Below are 14,635 nucleotides of genomic sequence, written 5' to 3'. Positions count from 1 at the left end.
GCAGGTGCCATGGTGCCCGCGGGTACCGTGTTGGGGACCCCTGTGTTGATTTATATGAGACTTAGGGAACGTACAAGTGTTCTGGGATATTACAATTGCTGTTTGAATGGAACAGAACAAAGCATACGTGCCAGGCAAAAAGCAAACTAGTGCACATCTTGCATCATCTTCCTAAGTCAGCACCTACTGACGGGACCAGTATCTTATGCCAGTAGAGGCCTTTCATCATAGCAATCATAGGCTGAATTATGGCTGAGGTCAAGCTCTTGACAAATCAGAAACTGTGAACACATGCCGAGATTTGGCTGAACACTTAATGATGTGGCTATGAAGAAAATACTGGACCTATGATGAAGTCCACCTTGTGTTTGACATGAATGCCAAGGAATCAATTAAAAATATTACCAGAAAGAAGAGACTCCATGGTATCGCAGCTGTCCAATACAAAATCACTGACTCCATGAACATCTCCAATGTCACAAAGAAGAAACGAATGTCTCATACTCGCACGAAAGACAAGTTAACCACGTACATTGCAGGGAAAATGCTCCAGCATGTGAAGAATTATTCAAAGAATTTCTTCATTGCAAGATAATGTATCTGCTGCCTTGCACTGTTCACTGGAGTTTCTTCACAGTTCCCATGAGGAGACTGACACTGAAATTATCTTGCATTGTATCAGTGCCACACTGGACACTGGAGTATTGTGTCCAGTTCTGGGCACTGCATTTCAAGAAAGATGTGGAGAAATTGGAGAGGGTCCAGAGAAGAGCAACAAGAATGATTAAAGGTCTTGAGAACATGACCTATGAAGGAAGGCTGAAAGAATTGGGTTTATTTAGTTTGGAAAAGAGAAGACTGAGGGGAGACATGATAGCAGTTTTCAGGTATCTAAAAGGGTGTCATCAGGAGGAGGGAGAAAACTTGTTCACCTTAGCCTCCAATGATAGAACAAGAAGCAATGGGCTTAAACTGCAGCAAGGGAGATTTAGGTTGGACATTAGGAAAAAGTTCCTAACTGTCAGGGTAGTTAAACACTGGAATAAATTGCCTAGGGAGGTTGTGGAATCTCCATCTCTGGAGATATTTAAGAGTAGGTTAGATAAATGTCTATCAGGGATGGTCTAGACAGAATTTGGTCCTGCCATGAGGGCAGGGGACTGGACTCGATGACCTCTCAAGGTCCCTTCCAGTCCTAGAATCTATGAATCTATAAGAGGTGATACTAAACTCTAGAGTTTTGAACAAGACACAGCAGTTGTAGTGCTCTCTGAGATGCGCTACCCAAGTCTTCAGCAAGATTCTGGTTTTGTGCCTGCTGCTGGGAAACAGAATTGCTGTTTGTCCCTCTCAGAGATGTGTTCCTATCACTTGGCCCATTAAAAGACACTACACCACCAAGTTTCCACACCCTTTCAGGATGTGACGCTACTGGAAGGTTGGCTAGAAAAGGCCAAATTATCTTACTGGCAGGCATATGATTCAGCTGCAGAAGACTCTCCTCCCTCACTGTGCAGGAGGTGGAACAGTTGAGATTGTCACTGATGAGGTTATAAATGCACTGGAGATATTCCTGTGCCAAGTTTACCATTTGAAGGCCAACATAACAAAACTTGCAGAATTACTTTGTTGGATGTTTCCAGGCAGGCGCAAACAGAAAAAAATTGCCACCAGCAAGGGGTGCATTTATACCAACTATCAAGAGGGCAAATTATCAAGTAATAGAATGGCTCCAAGATGATTAAGTGCACCCAAAACTACCCTCTACCTTATCAGGTATAGATGAGTCTTGGGGGATGGATTGATCACAGCAATTATCTGTGAACACAAGAGCTGCCATGCTTGGTCTGACCAATGGCCTATCTAGCCCAGTATCCAGTCTTCCCACAGTGGTCAATGCCAGGTGCTTCAGAGAGAATGACCAGAACAAGTAATCACCAAGGGATCCATCCCACTGCCCACTCCCAGTTCCTGGCAAACAGAGACTAGGGACACTCAGAGCATGGTGTTGCAATCCATGCCCACTCTGCTTAATAGCTCCGGATGGACCTATCCTCCATGAATTTAGCTCTTTTTTGAACCATGTTATAGTTTTGGCCTTCACAACATTCCATGGCAAAGTTTTCCACAGGTGGACTGAGTTGTCTGAAGAAATACTTCCTTTTGTTTGTTTTAAACCTGCTGCCTATTAATTTTATTAGGTGACTCTTAGTTCTTGTGTTATATGAAGGAATAAATAACACTTCCTTATTCACGTTTTCCACACCAATTATGATTTTATAGATCTCTATCATAGCCCCCCTTAGTCATCTCTTTTCAAGCTGAAAAGTCCCAGTCTTTTTTTCTATATTTCTCCTCATATAGAAGCTGTTCCATACCATTATTTTTGTTGCCCTTCTCCAATTCCAATATATATTTTTGAGATGGGGTGATGAGATCTGTGCACAGTACTCAAGATGTGGGAGTACCATGGATTTATAGAGAGGCAATGTGATATTTTCTGTCTTACTATCTATCCCTTTCCTAATATTTCATAACGTTTGCTTTTTTGACTACTGCTGCACATAAAGGGGATGTTTTCAGAAAACAGTCCACAATGACTCCAAGATCTTTCTTGAATGGTAACAACTAATTTAGACCTCATCATTTTGTTGGGATTGTTTTCCAACGTGCTTTACTTTGCATTTATCAACACTGAATGCCCTCTGCCATTTTGTTGCCCAGTTACCAGTTTTGTGAGGTCCCTTTATAGCTCTTCGCAGTCCGTTTTGGACTTAACTATCTCAAGTAATTTTGTATAGTCTGTACATTTTGCCACCTCAGTTTATCCCTTTTCCCAGATCATTTATGAATATACTGAACAGCACTGGTCCCAGTACAGATGCTGGTTATCCTACTCTCTGATGTGATCTGATGGTCTGTAGTAGATGCCAGCTGGTACCAGCTGTCATTTTTGACAATCTGACACTCCCCCTCCCTTTTTGCTCAATCAATCCTTCCTAAATAGGTTATATCCATTGATTTTAACATTCGCCATGGGAATCATTCCACCAAGTTTCACTAACACCAACTAGATCAAATTTATGCTCATAAATGGGCAATTCTAATTCAAATTCCTCTTGTTTGTTACCCAGGCTCCTAGCACTGGTGTATAAGCAAATAAAGAATTTCTTCTCTTCATGTCCTTCACTTTCTTGATTTTTATTCTCAACATCTCGATTTTGGGCTGAGTGCTCAAACCCTCCCCCTCTTTATTCTGCACTCATTACTCATGTGCCTTCAGTTTATCCTCTCCAGCTGAGTACGGTGCTTCTCAGGGGCTCCTACCAGAGCTGGAGAGAATGGGGAATAGTTTCTGGGCTGAGTGTTCTTACACCTGTCCTCCTTGCACACATCTCCTTCTTCCAGAGCTGTATCAGCCTTCTTTAATGACTGTGCACCCAGACTGCACGTGCTGTTGGGAAACATTCAATGCAGTGATTTCCAACTATCAGCAGGATCTAAGAGGTCTGTCACTCTGGCACATAAGCATTGCTTGGCCAGTTTCCATAGCCGGGGTGCTCGCATTGTACCAGTATATGATGAACAAGTACAACCAGTGCACATGCAAACTTGTTCCAAGTAAATATGTTCACAATGACAATGGCAAAACCTAGGAAGGCTTTATATATGGACTCAGTCTCACAGGAGCAGCAGATCTGGCAGAGTGCATGGGGGAGGGGTAGCTCAGTGGCTTGAGCATTGGCCTGCTAAACCCAGGGCTGTGAGTTCAATCCCTGAGGGCACCATTTAGGGATCTGGGGGGAAAACTGTTCCTGCTAGTGAAGGCAGGGGGCTGGACTCAATGACCTTTCAAGGTCCCTTCCAGTTCTAGGAGATGGTATATCTCCAATTATTACCTAATTACCATACAAAGTGACATGATTTCAAAACTAAGGTTTTCATAACTCCCAGCTAGCCATGGCTTGGGCTTGCTTCTTCCCCTTTGTTGTCATCAGTAACCAGCGTAATGGAGGACAAATCAGACCTCGACATGCAACCTTGCTGTCGCCAAACTACCCAGTGATGTTAATGCTTTACACAGACATAACTGATTTTAGCTTAGTGAGCAACGGTGCATCAGCAGCACACAGAAGAAGAGAATCCAGCTCACTGCTTCTGAACTGTGTTGACTCTGCAGCACTAACAGAAGCCAATAGAGGTAATAATGTCTAGTCGCTAAATTAAAACAGTCACGACTAATTACGCACAGTGACAGAACTGTGAGTATGAATGTATTAGTTACAGAGATGTTTTTCACATCAGGAGTCACAGCAGAAGAGTGAGCTGACCATTCACACTCCCCTTAACTCAAGTGAGCATTAGGAACCCTGAGAACATCACCAGTATAGACAGAAACATAACACAATATTTGGGAAACAATTCAGGCTAAGCCAGGTCTGTAGTGCCAGAGGAGTCCAGCTGACACAGGGCTGGGGTGTGTGAGGGGGGCTTTCTGACAAGTCCTAGGTTATTTTTTATTTAAATATCAATGATCAAGTCCTGAAAATTGATACAGCTGGTCTAGCTTTCCCTTTTACTTCCCAACACAGCAACACAAACACTTGCAGCATATATGCTGAGAGACTTATTTGCTTTATCATCTCTCAGCAATTAGGCATAGTCAACAGTTAAAACTCTGGGGTTATCTTTTCGAAGATCTAGGCTACACTGCAAAGTTAGGTCGGCTTCGCAACATCACTCAGGACTGTGAAAAATGTCACACCCCGTGAAACATGGTAAAGCCAACCTAAGCCTCGGTGGAGACACTGCTAGGTCGTTTTTCTGTCGATCTAGCTACTGCCTCTCGGACTAATGGATTCGTAACAGTGAAGGAAGAATCCTTCCCGTTGCTGTAGGAAGTGTTTACACTACAGTGGCACAGCTGCAGCACTGCAATTGTGTCACTGTAGCATTTCTAGTGTAGACACTACAAGTCTTCAATGCAAAGAAAATGCATTCAATGTAGAGTATGAAGCATTTTTCTGTAGTGATAAATTTTGACAATATAATTTAAGCCACTTACAATTTATTATATACATAGAAAGGTTACATTGGTACATAGTTGAAAGTGTGATCTCAAAAACAGAACCCAGGTTTCTTGATTCCATTTTATAACGTTACAACACTAACTGTAAATGTAGAGCAGATCAACCACAGCATTTCCAGTGAGCCATTGCTGAGAGTACAATGTGGACTGGTTAATTTCATTTTAGTCTGTTTAAAAAATAATCCAAAACTAGCTCCATGGTCTGCAGGACGAGTTTAGAAGCAAGAATAGCCTTCAAGCACAACCTCCCTTACATTTTTTTAAGCCCTCATATTCCAGTTTTTATCAGCAGATCTTTAGCTTAAAAGATCAAACCAAATTTACTAATGGCATTTTAAGGACAGATAAAAAGCTTTACTTTAAAAAGAGAGACTGGGAAAAATGTGGGAACTTGGGAGCGGGGGGGTGAATGCTTGGGGAGCAGTGAGAATTTTAAATACAAATGTTTAAATAGGCAACTGACTTCTGATTGGTGGGCAAGAAGGAGAAACTGCTCGTTGCTAAACCTGTCAATACCCGTGTTTCAGGACACCTGATCAATCCAAGCTTGAAACAGTCTGGTTTTCTTACATGAACAAATTCTTCCATCAGAATACTGACATAAAACACACTGTCCCAGGAGTTCACTGCAGATAATACTTTTATTTTAAAATAAAAATGATGCAACTTTCAAAACAGGAACCTCATGAGAAGCTGAGAAACAGCAGCTGCTAAAGAATTCCTCAGTGCTATTTAAAAACAAAATCCCAGCCACTGGGTCTCAGCAGTAGAGGGGAGCAGCTCTTTCAGTACGTATCTGCCATAAACAGGCAACATAACGAAACGTAGGCCACAAAGTACAGAATTGCCTTGCATGGAGCATTACTTAGAGACAACAGTCCAGGAATCTTATGGACTCTTGAGAACAAGAACTATACTCCAAATGTTTCTTTACCAGGGAGAAGATATTCATAGGTAGTTGGGAGGCTCAAAAGGCAACAGAACAGTGAATAAAAAACAAGCAGACTAGAACAAAACAACTTCCACAGACTCCAAAACTGCTCAGCCTGTGACTTCTACCTATATTCTGGCAGTGTTCAGATTAGAGTCACACTGTTCCTACCTAAGGATCCTCACTGACTTTAGGACGAACCTACCTTACGACATTCTTTTAGTGAAACCAAATTGAGCTGCATGATTCCAGCAGAATGGCTCTTCTTGTACACCCACTGGCAGGATTTTCTTTTCTCATTTCAGCAAAGACCAAAATCCAATGGCAGGCTAAAGTGTTAACTCTGCCAGCCTGGTGGCCTACAGTTTTCTCAGCAGCCTTACTATACTACCAAGAGGCTGGCAGTGCAGGGAGTCTGGCAGTCAAAGAAGGGGGAGGGCTGCTTTGTTCCCCTTACAGCTGTGAAGCTGAGCAGGCACTGAGCATCTGAACGGCAATCAGTTTATCCCTCTCTGCTGGGGCTGTCATAGGGATGCAAGCGAGGAGGCATTTATATAGACAACATTAATGTACAGACCAAGCCTGAAGCACTGCTTGTCATGATGTCCCCACCTGTGGAATAGGGCAGCTTAGTGTGAAGGAATCATAGCGCTGGAGGACACCAAGCAAAACCCAGACATGAGCTTGCAAGAAATGCAGGTCTGGGCAGGCGAGGGATTGTGAGCAGACACCCCCTCCACTGGGGGAGGGACTGGTGCACAAGATCCATCCCTGTCCAGTGTATGTTGCCACGATTCCTCCCGGGCCGAGAGACGTAGTTTCTAGCATAGGCACCTGCTTTGGGACATTGATTGTCTGACCTCACATCCTGGACAATCTTTCGCCGTGAGGTCTCTTGTTCCACATGCTGGCTTGGACCCCAGTTAAACATCCACCATGTCCAGCAAGGCAGATAGATGAAGCTCACAGGCAATCTCCTCTTCCTTGTTAACTCTGATCAACTGTTGTAAGCGTTTCAGTCTGTCCGACAGAGAGGTGCTGGACCCCTCCACCAGATGCTCATGCTCCACATGACTTCCAGCCTGTCCAGAGGGAAAGATGCACTACTGTCAAAGAATCACTTGTCCAACAGGAACAAGGGAAAGTTAGCCCTCTGCTACCTTTGGAGATTGCTGGTTCAGAGGCCAAGCTATCTCCTAGGGTGCCAGCCAAACACTTCCTTTCCCAGGAGGGTGGGGCCTAGCTAGCACTCTCACAACCCAGCTCCCACCTTTAACTCGGTGGAGTGGAGTGTTGGCTGGCTGATTCTCTTGTGCCACATCGCAGCTCACTGTTACTATGCACAATAGCAAAGCAGACAGCGACAATGCAATGGGCAGATCAGAAGGACGCATGTTTAATATCGCATATAAACACCAGGCTAACCTTGTGTTTCTGGGAAATATGCTCACAGCAGCCCACTTGTCCAGGACAGCTGGAGCCCATCTCCTAGGCAGGCAGAAATTCTCTCGAGAAATTCACAGACTTGGAATTCTACCATGAAAAATATCTGTTATTCCCATATCAAGTTCTCTTTTTACCTGTGGGCATGGAGACGTGGGCATTTCACTCAGTGGATGGATAACCTGAGGTGTACAAAGCAGGCTCTGAGGGAGGTAGAGGGGAAGAGACAAGGAGCATGGGAGCTGCTCAGAATCTTCTGCTAACCACTGGTGTAGCTTCTCCTGAAACCTAGACAGAAACAAGGTCACAGGCACAAGTCAAACTGCAGTTCAGCTTTATACACCTTGTGCTTCTCTGCCCAAAGCATTCACATGGCCGATATAACCACAAAAGGAAATTAGGTCTGACCGACAGCCCAAGCGCCCCAGTGACACTGCACAAATCAGAAGTTCAGGGAGCCCAGCATGGGCTCAGGAAAGGGGTAACTGCACCGTTTCTGTTTTTAAATCATGATGGCATCTACGAGACGCTCAGTTGCCATGAGCCTAGGCAGTTTTTTCAAAAGACATTTAAATCTAACGGAGGGCTCCTGAAAATGGCAATATGCAGAGAGAAAATCAGTTCAAACAGTAGCTTGTTGGATTCCAAACTAAATGACCATTTCCCCAAATTAACTCATGAGACTCATTCAGGCCTGAGTGTAGTAAGTGAGTTTGTTCTTAGCAACTCGTGAGGTGTTTGATTTGGGATCCTCTGCATGCCTCTATGTGAAGGTTTGCAGTCGAAGATTCAGAGACACCATTCAATGCATTCCTGTTTGATGAAGTTCAGAGAGAAGCCTCTGATCCCTTAGTTTACAGACAGTGACGGAGATACAGATGTAGAAAAACAAGGGAACATCCCCTTAAAATGATCCAGGAAGCAGGGATGAAAGCAGAGTTAAGCACGCCAGAAGGGTGGGCTCTGCTTGTAATCAATCATTCCATCCACCATTTTCTGAACACACAGTGTGGCTCAATTCAAGCAAAGCGGACTGCAGAAAAAGCTGTAAGGAAAAAATCCTAAAACAGCTAATCTGAAGACCACCCCCTTCTTCCCACTCATCCTCAGAAAAGGCACCAATCCAATCAGTACTTCAGCTGCCGAGCAGGGGTAGACAGCACGCCGCAGAGACAATGCCTGTCCACGCCAGCACAGGTAAATAAGATGGGAAGGGAGAACACCTGATGCTAGTACAGATGGCTCATACAACAAGCTTTAATACCAGTAGATCCTAAACTACATAGAATAACACCTCACTTAGCAAATGATACACAACAACATCAGCTCAGTTGGTAGAGTCACTACAGAAGAGGAAGAAAAGCAGTGCTCAGAATCAGGATTAGCAATGCCACTGGAGGAATCCAAATTCTTGGGGTATTACTTAGCCATCAGATCAGAGTTCAAGTTATTGGCTCCTCAGAGCAATGAAAGATGCTGAATCCTGGGAACTTTTAGAGAAATAGATCCCTTCAGCTAAACGTGGGAAACAGCTCAATGTACTATCTAACTTGTTCCAGGATCCCAGATAGAAAAGGTCAGTGGGAGACAACAGGGAGATACATTAATCATCTCCTGCTTTCACAGACAAGGAACTGCACATGGCAAGGTGAAGTGACAGGGGCGATGTACAGAGAACTCTGCCTTTATCCTAGAAATCCCTTCCAACTGGCTGACATGCAGCATGGAGCACGCCCACCAGTCAAACAACCCTTCCCTGTGTCTGGCACAGCAGTGCTAGTGTTTCACCCACTAAGGCGAGGACACGGCATCACAGAGGAATCCAGCCTCAGATGTCAAACTGTTCCCATAGCTAGAGAGGAGGCTGGAGGAAGAGCAGAAGGCCTGGCCTGATGACTGGCAGAACTGCATGCAATAGCACGAGGACTCGTGCTGAGATCTGGTCGGTAGGATCACACCTTTTGAAGAATCATGGGATACGCTCTGTGATTTCGCTCCTGGTACCCTACGGGCTCACAGAAATTCCTCTTCTTCTGCTGCACTCACCCTTGCTATAGTACTGATGGTCTTACTGTTGGTGACAGCCATTGGCTGGACCTCAAACCCCACAGTGCCCATGTGATTAATGTTTCTGCCCTACTGTTTTGCTGGCCAGGGCAGAAAACATTTTTGGCACCCACCTCCCAAGCGGTGGAAGGAAAAAAACAGCTGAGCACCCCCAAGAAACTGGTGCCCAGGGTCTGCTTACCTGCCCTTAGAACCAGCCCTGTTTCTGATAGCTGAGGAGCGGAGGGGGAGGAGGAAGGAGGACACTGCAACTTTATGCAAAGGAGAGATTGTCAGCAATAATCTGGGTTCCTCCATGAAACCACTAAAGCTCAGCTTCATACAACAGAGATGCCAACACTCTGTTCATGAACCCCAGCACCCTGCAAAGCCAGCAATGAGTCTGCTACAAAAGGTCTGTGCAGCTGTTCCTGTCACTTACCTCCTGTGCTCTCTCTTCTCCAGCTCTAGATTAGCAGCCAGGCGCTTTGGGAGGCACTCCTGGGCCGAGGCCACGTGTGTTAGATCTGCTGCACTGGGAATCCTCGTTTCCTGATGCCCCAGACCGACAACATGCTCAGTTTGAGGCAGCAAAATGGGATAGTGTTTCACAAATGACTGAGGAGAGCGTATCCTTGACCTGGAAGAGGAAAGTATTTTAGCGGGAGGGAGGAAAGCCAAAGCCAGCACGCTCCTGGTTGGCTGGAATTCTGAAATAGCAGGAACTAAGGAAATAATCACATTTGCTGAGGATGAAATCCCCCTGTATGGAGGGTTCAGCATGAGGCCTCTGCATCACCCACATGCTTCTTAGCTCCTGAGAATAAGGTGAACATGGGATTTGAGTGGGGCAAGGAGTTTGTGGGTCCCAACTCAGGAGTGGGTTTCATGTAAGGAAAGACACCTGAGGCAGCGCATGCTACTCGGACTCTGAGGCCAGGTCTGTGCTACAAACATACGCTGACTCAGGTTACATTGGCCTACAGCCACCACAGTTATACAGCGCTTGGCCGGGTGCGTACTTGGCGCCATCTGTTGGTGGTGCATGTACTCGACAGGAGTGCTTGTGTCGATGCAGAGTGCAGGGCACCATGGGTAGGTACCTCAGTGTGCAACTCACCACTCTTCAGCATACTGTCTTTTAGGAAGTTTTGGCAATGCACAGTGGGGCCTACATGAGCCACGCAGGGGTCTGCTTCCCAGTCTGCAACTCTCTCTCTTCCTTAATATTGTCCGTTTCCCATAATTTTTGCACCTTTTTTCAAAATGCCACAAACCCGTGTGGCCTCTCTCACTGTCTGTCATCTCTGACAGAAGCATGGAGCCCGCAGAGCTCTGCACTATTGTCATGAGCATTGCGAGCACAGGAGAATTTGCAGAGCAGCAAGCCCCATTGAACCAGTGGAGACATGACAGTCCCTGGAGGACAGACGGCTGTGGGACATCGTGCAAACCAATTCAAGGCTGTTGGTGGCATTCATGGAGCTACTTCACCTGCATCAGGCTCACCCATGCTCGACTGACTTAACTGCAGTGGAGTCAAACAGGTCCTGGCTCAATGCACAGCTGGATCCTGTGGTTGCTTGTCCCGCACACTCCTCCTCCTCTTTACCAACCACCACCCCGCCCTCCTTGGAGGTATCTAGGATGCTGTGAGGTGACCATGGTTGGGTGTCTGCCAAGTATGATGTGCAGCTCTTTGTAAAAGTGGCGGATCTGCAGCTCCACATCGGATCGACAGTTGACCTCCTTGGCCTTCTGGTAGGCCTGCTGCAGCTTCTTGGCTTTCTCACGGCACTCCTGCTGGTCCCTGTCATACCCCTTCTCCTGCATCCCCGAGCAATCTGCTTGTAGATGTCAATGTTTCTTCACCTAGTTCAGACCTGTGTCTGCACAGCCTCTTCTCCTGACAGGCGCAGGACAACCAATATCTCCTGACTACTCCAGGCAGCAGTGAGTCTGAAGCATGGACAGTTGAACTCAACAATGGAGAGCTGCTCAGTGTACTCGTTAAACCAGGCTATCAGGAAAAGGAACTTCAGAAATCTGCAGGGCTTTAAATGTTGGCAGGGAAGGGGAGGTTCTGTCTACGTGACCCTGCGCAGTGGAGTTCACAATGGTGACCAGAGCAGTCAGTGTGGGGCATTGTGGGACAGCTGCTGGAGGACAGTTAAGGTTGATCTAAGGAACAATGTCTACACTCACACTGTGGTTGACTAAAGTACATTGACTGTGATTCTACACCTCTCGGGGAGTTGGTGTTACTATGTCAGCGTAATGGAGTGCTTACATTGGTGGGAGACAAATTTCCGCATAGGCACCTGCACAACTGCCATGCATAGATCTAACTTTGTAGTGCAGACCACACCCGAGTGCAGCCAGCGCTCTGACGAGAAACGCTAGCCACTGACTTCATCCTATCCCTTCTGGAGACAGCAAGACAGTGGTGAGTAGGTTGCTAGGGGCTCGCTTCTCTAGAGGGATACCACCCACCCCAGACACCAGCTCTGTGCCCCTGACACACTTGCTCCTACAGTCAGCTCCTCTGGCTCTTTTCTTATCAAAGGGCCCTTTCCCGCTCCATCCTGCAAGCAAGGGACAGAGCCTCCTCTGGGACACAACTACTGGGAAATACATTTAAAATAAGGAATGTGAATAAAAAGCAGCTTTTGATCCAGGCTGACAAACAGCACAATGGGAACCTGCCTTCCAACATTTCATTAAAGGCATTCACTCTTCAGAATAGGCCAAAGAGCTCTGGTGCTGCAAGACATAACCTGTAATTAATTTTGATGGAGAAGACAGCATGGACGGTTCCAATACGCCCAGCAGAGTTTGTAATAGACATGTAACGGATACTGACATTGGATACAACAGTGACATACAATTAGCACTCTGTCAAGGCTATTACCCTTGTGGTCTATGATGTCACCAGACCCCCTAATTAACATTATCTTCCTCCATATTTTGTGCAGCCAGGAGTAAATCATTTCATGTTTAGTAACAGCTAAAATGCTTTAATCTATTTCATCATAAGACATGAGAGAAGCTTTGGAAAAACCTAACAAATCTGCACTGTGATCTCTGGATAGGGCTGTAATGTAGTATATATCTTTCCAAAGAAAGTATCCATTTTTCATTATAGAAATATGAAGCGCGTTGGGAAAACCAAAAACCCACACTGTGCAATCATGAAGACCCTATGCGATTTCCAAATTTGTACAGTGCCCACTCAAATAACTATGTCAGTGCAATTCATGAAGATACAGTCATGCTATTTATCATGACAAATTTAAAAAATCATCTTGCCTTGTGTGTCCCTGCTGGATCTCTTTCTGAGTTTGCAGTCTGGCCTGCTCCCATGAAAAAGGAAGAGTGAAGGTTTTTAAATGTTCCTTAAAGAAATAGACATATATATGTCCATCTTCACTCACTGCTTCTATAGACAGACAAACATTAAAGATCAAGTCAGGATCAATACAGGCTTTCAGCTTCAAGAGAAATACAACATTAAAACTGTACCTTAAGTTTTGAAGATTGCGAGGAGTTAGCTCTGTTGAATAGACAGAACTTGCAGTAGTGTGCCTTTTGGGCCTGATTCAATATCCAGGAAATTCCAGATCGGATTGTTGGGGTTACTGTCAAATATCGCTTTAGCTTCACTTTTAACATCCCAGTGCACCCAACCCCACTCTGTGCAAGGCATTGATGCTCAATTCAGCAACAGATATTTTTACACTGAAATGTAGACTGGTGTTTCTCATGCAGAAAACACCTTTTACATTGAATCCATCTGCAATTTCTCTGGAAGGGGGTCGGCCCAATGAGGTTTGTGCCTCAACTCCTCTCGCCAATAATGCTTATTCATGGCAGCAGGTTTTACCGGTTTATCTAAAACTAGCAAGTTGCCAGAGTTTACCCACCTGCTCTGAACCTTAGGCTGAGATGTGTTGGCCATGTACTCGCAGACACCCTGAAAAGTAACATCAGCCCCTCAAGCCTGCTCTATTTGCAATAGTCTGTACACCTTTCAGGGAGGATATTCACATCTAGGCCCCACAGCACACCAATGAGCTAATTCTTTCTGCATTTCCCTTACCACACTGAACAACCATCCACATTTTATCCTTATAGCTGTTTGCTGGAGTACAGCAAAACGGTGATACTACTAATTCTAAGGATGTGCTATTATTATTAGATCTCCGTCATCAATTCTCAGAGCACATCCTCAGTGCCTGAACCCAGGAGTCAGATTGCAGGGAGGCATGGTACATGAATGGTCACTGGCAACAGGTCTGAACAAGAGCTGAACAATGTCACTGGGCAAACAATGCCTGGCAGTTTCAATGTTGGGGCCAAATTCTGCCCTCAGAAAGGTGCATGGAACCGCTGCTAATCTGAATGGAGCTAAGTGTCTGAGGCCAAAATTGGCTTATAGCGTAATCGGATCTGGACTGGACAGGAGAGGTTCTGGACATATTCTTCCATGCAAGCATGAGGAGCAATGCTGGGCAGAGTCTAGCTTGCCAGGGGCTCAGGAAAAGCAAGTCCCACAGCTGGCCAATGGCTGTGCAGCAAATGCAGAAACACCCACAATCATACTGCTGCTGAGAGCAGTGGGAATGATGGGGAGCCCAGCCCTCCCAGATGCTATACATTACCCCTGGACACCATGGGAATGGGCCCACAAGCAATGCGGTGAAAATGTAACAGAACAAGAGAGCAATATGTAACAAAGCACAGACCAGCCCACCCAGAACAATGAATACCTGGTATGACAGGCAGCCGGGGGCGTTTCCAGTCTCTCAGTTTATGATCAATGCACAATGCAAAGATCTCATCCCAGGGGATTTCGTCAACTGCAGGTCCATCACCTCCTGAGCCGGCAAACAGCCTGCCTTGCCATTTGCAATAGGTTCTGCTCAACAGGTTCTCCACTTGAGAATGGAGTATTGGCTGGGTCTGGGGACAGCTGGCGATCTGAGACACGTACTGGAAAATCATGGAGCAGACAGGAAGCCAGGGAGCTGGACAAAAACAGCATAGAATCATAGAATATCAGGGTTTGAAGGGACCTCAGAAGGTCATCTAGTCCAACCCCCTGCTCAAAGCAGGACCAACCCCAA

The 14,635-nt window shown here is 45.6% G+C and overlaps 1 protein-coding gene across 4 annotated transcripts in view; it reads right to left on the bottom strand.

The window, feature by feature from the left end:
• Positions 1-5,680: 5,680 nt before the first annotated feature.
• The window catches only part of MCM3AP (minichromosome maintenance complex component 3 associated protein), a 79,905-nt gene continuing 70,950 nt past the window's right edge, over positions 5,681-14,635 (bottom strand). For all 4 annotated transcript variants that reach the window (XM_030580710.1, XM_030580706.1, XM_030580708.1 and 1 more), the window contains 5 exons: positions 14,279-14,536; positions 12,819-12,948; positions 9,952-10,149; positions 7,601-7,751; positions 5,681-7,102 (listed from right to left, as the gene is read on the bottom strand). In XM_030580710.1, coding sequence (XP_030436570.1) covers positions 6,944-7,102; positions 7,601-7,751; positions 9,952-10,149; positions 12,819-12,948; positions 14,279-14,536 — 896 coding nt within the window. In that variant the 3' untranslated portion in view covers positions 5,681-6,943. The remainder of the gene's footprint in view (positions 7,103-7,600; positions 7,752-9,951; positions 10,150-12,818; positions 12,949-14,278; positions 14,537-14,635) is intronic.

Source organism: Gopherus evgoodei, chromosome 11 (genome assembly GCF_007399415.2).
Source record: "Gopherus evgoodei ecotype Sinaloan lineage chromosome 11, rGopEvg1_v1.p, whole genome shotgun sequence".
NCBI classification, from domain to species: domain Eukaryota; kingdom Metazoa; phylum Chordata; order Testudines; family Testudinidae; genus Gopherus; species Gopherus evgoodei.
This window is presented reverse-complemented; position numbering and strand designations above follow the sequence as displayed.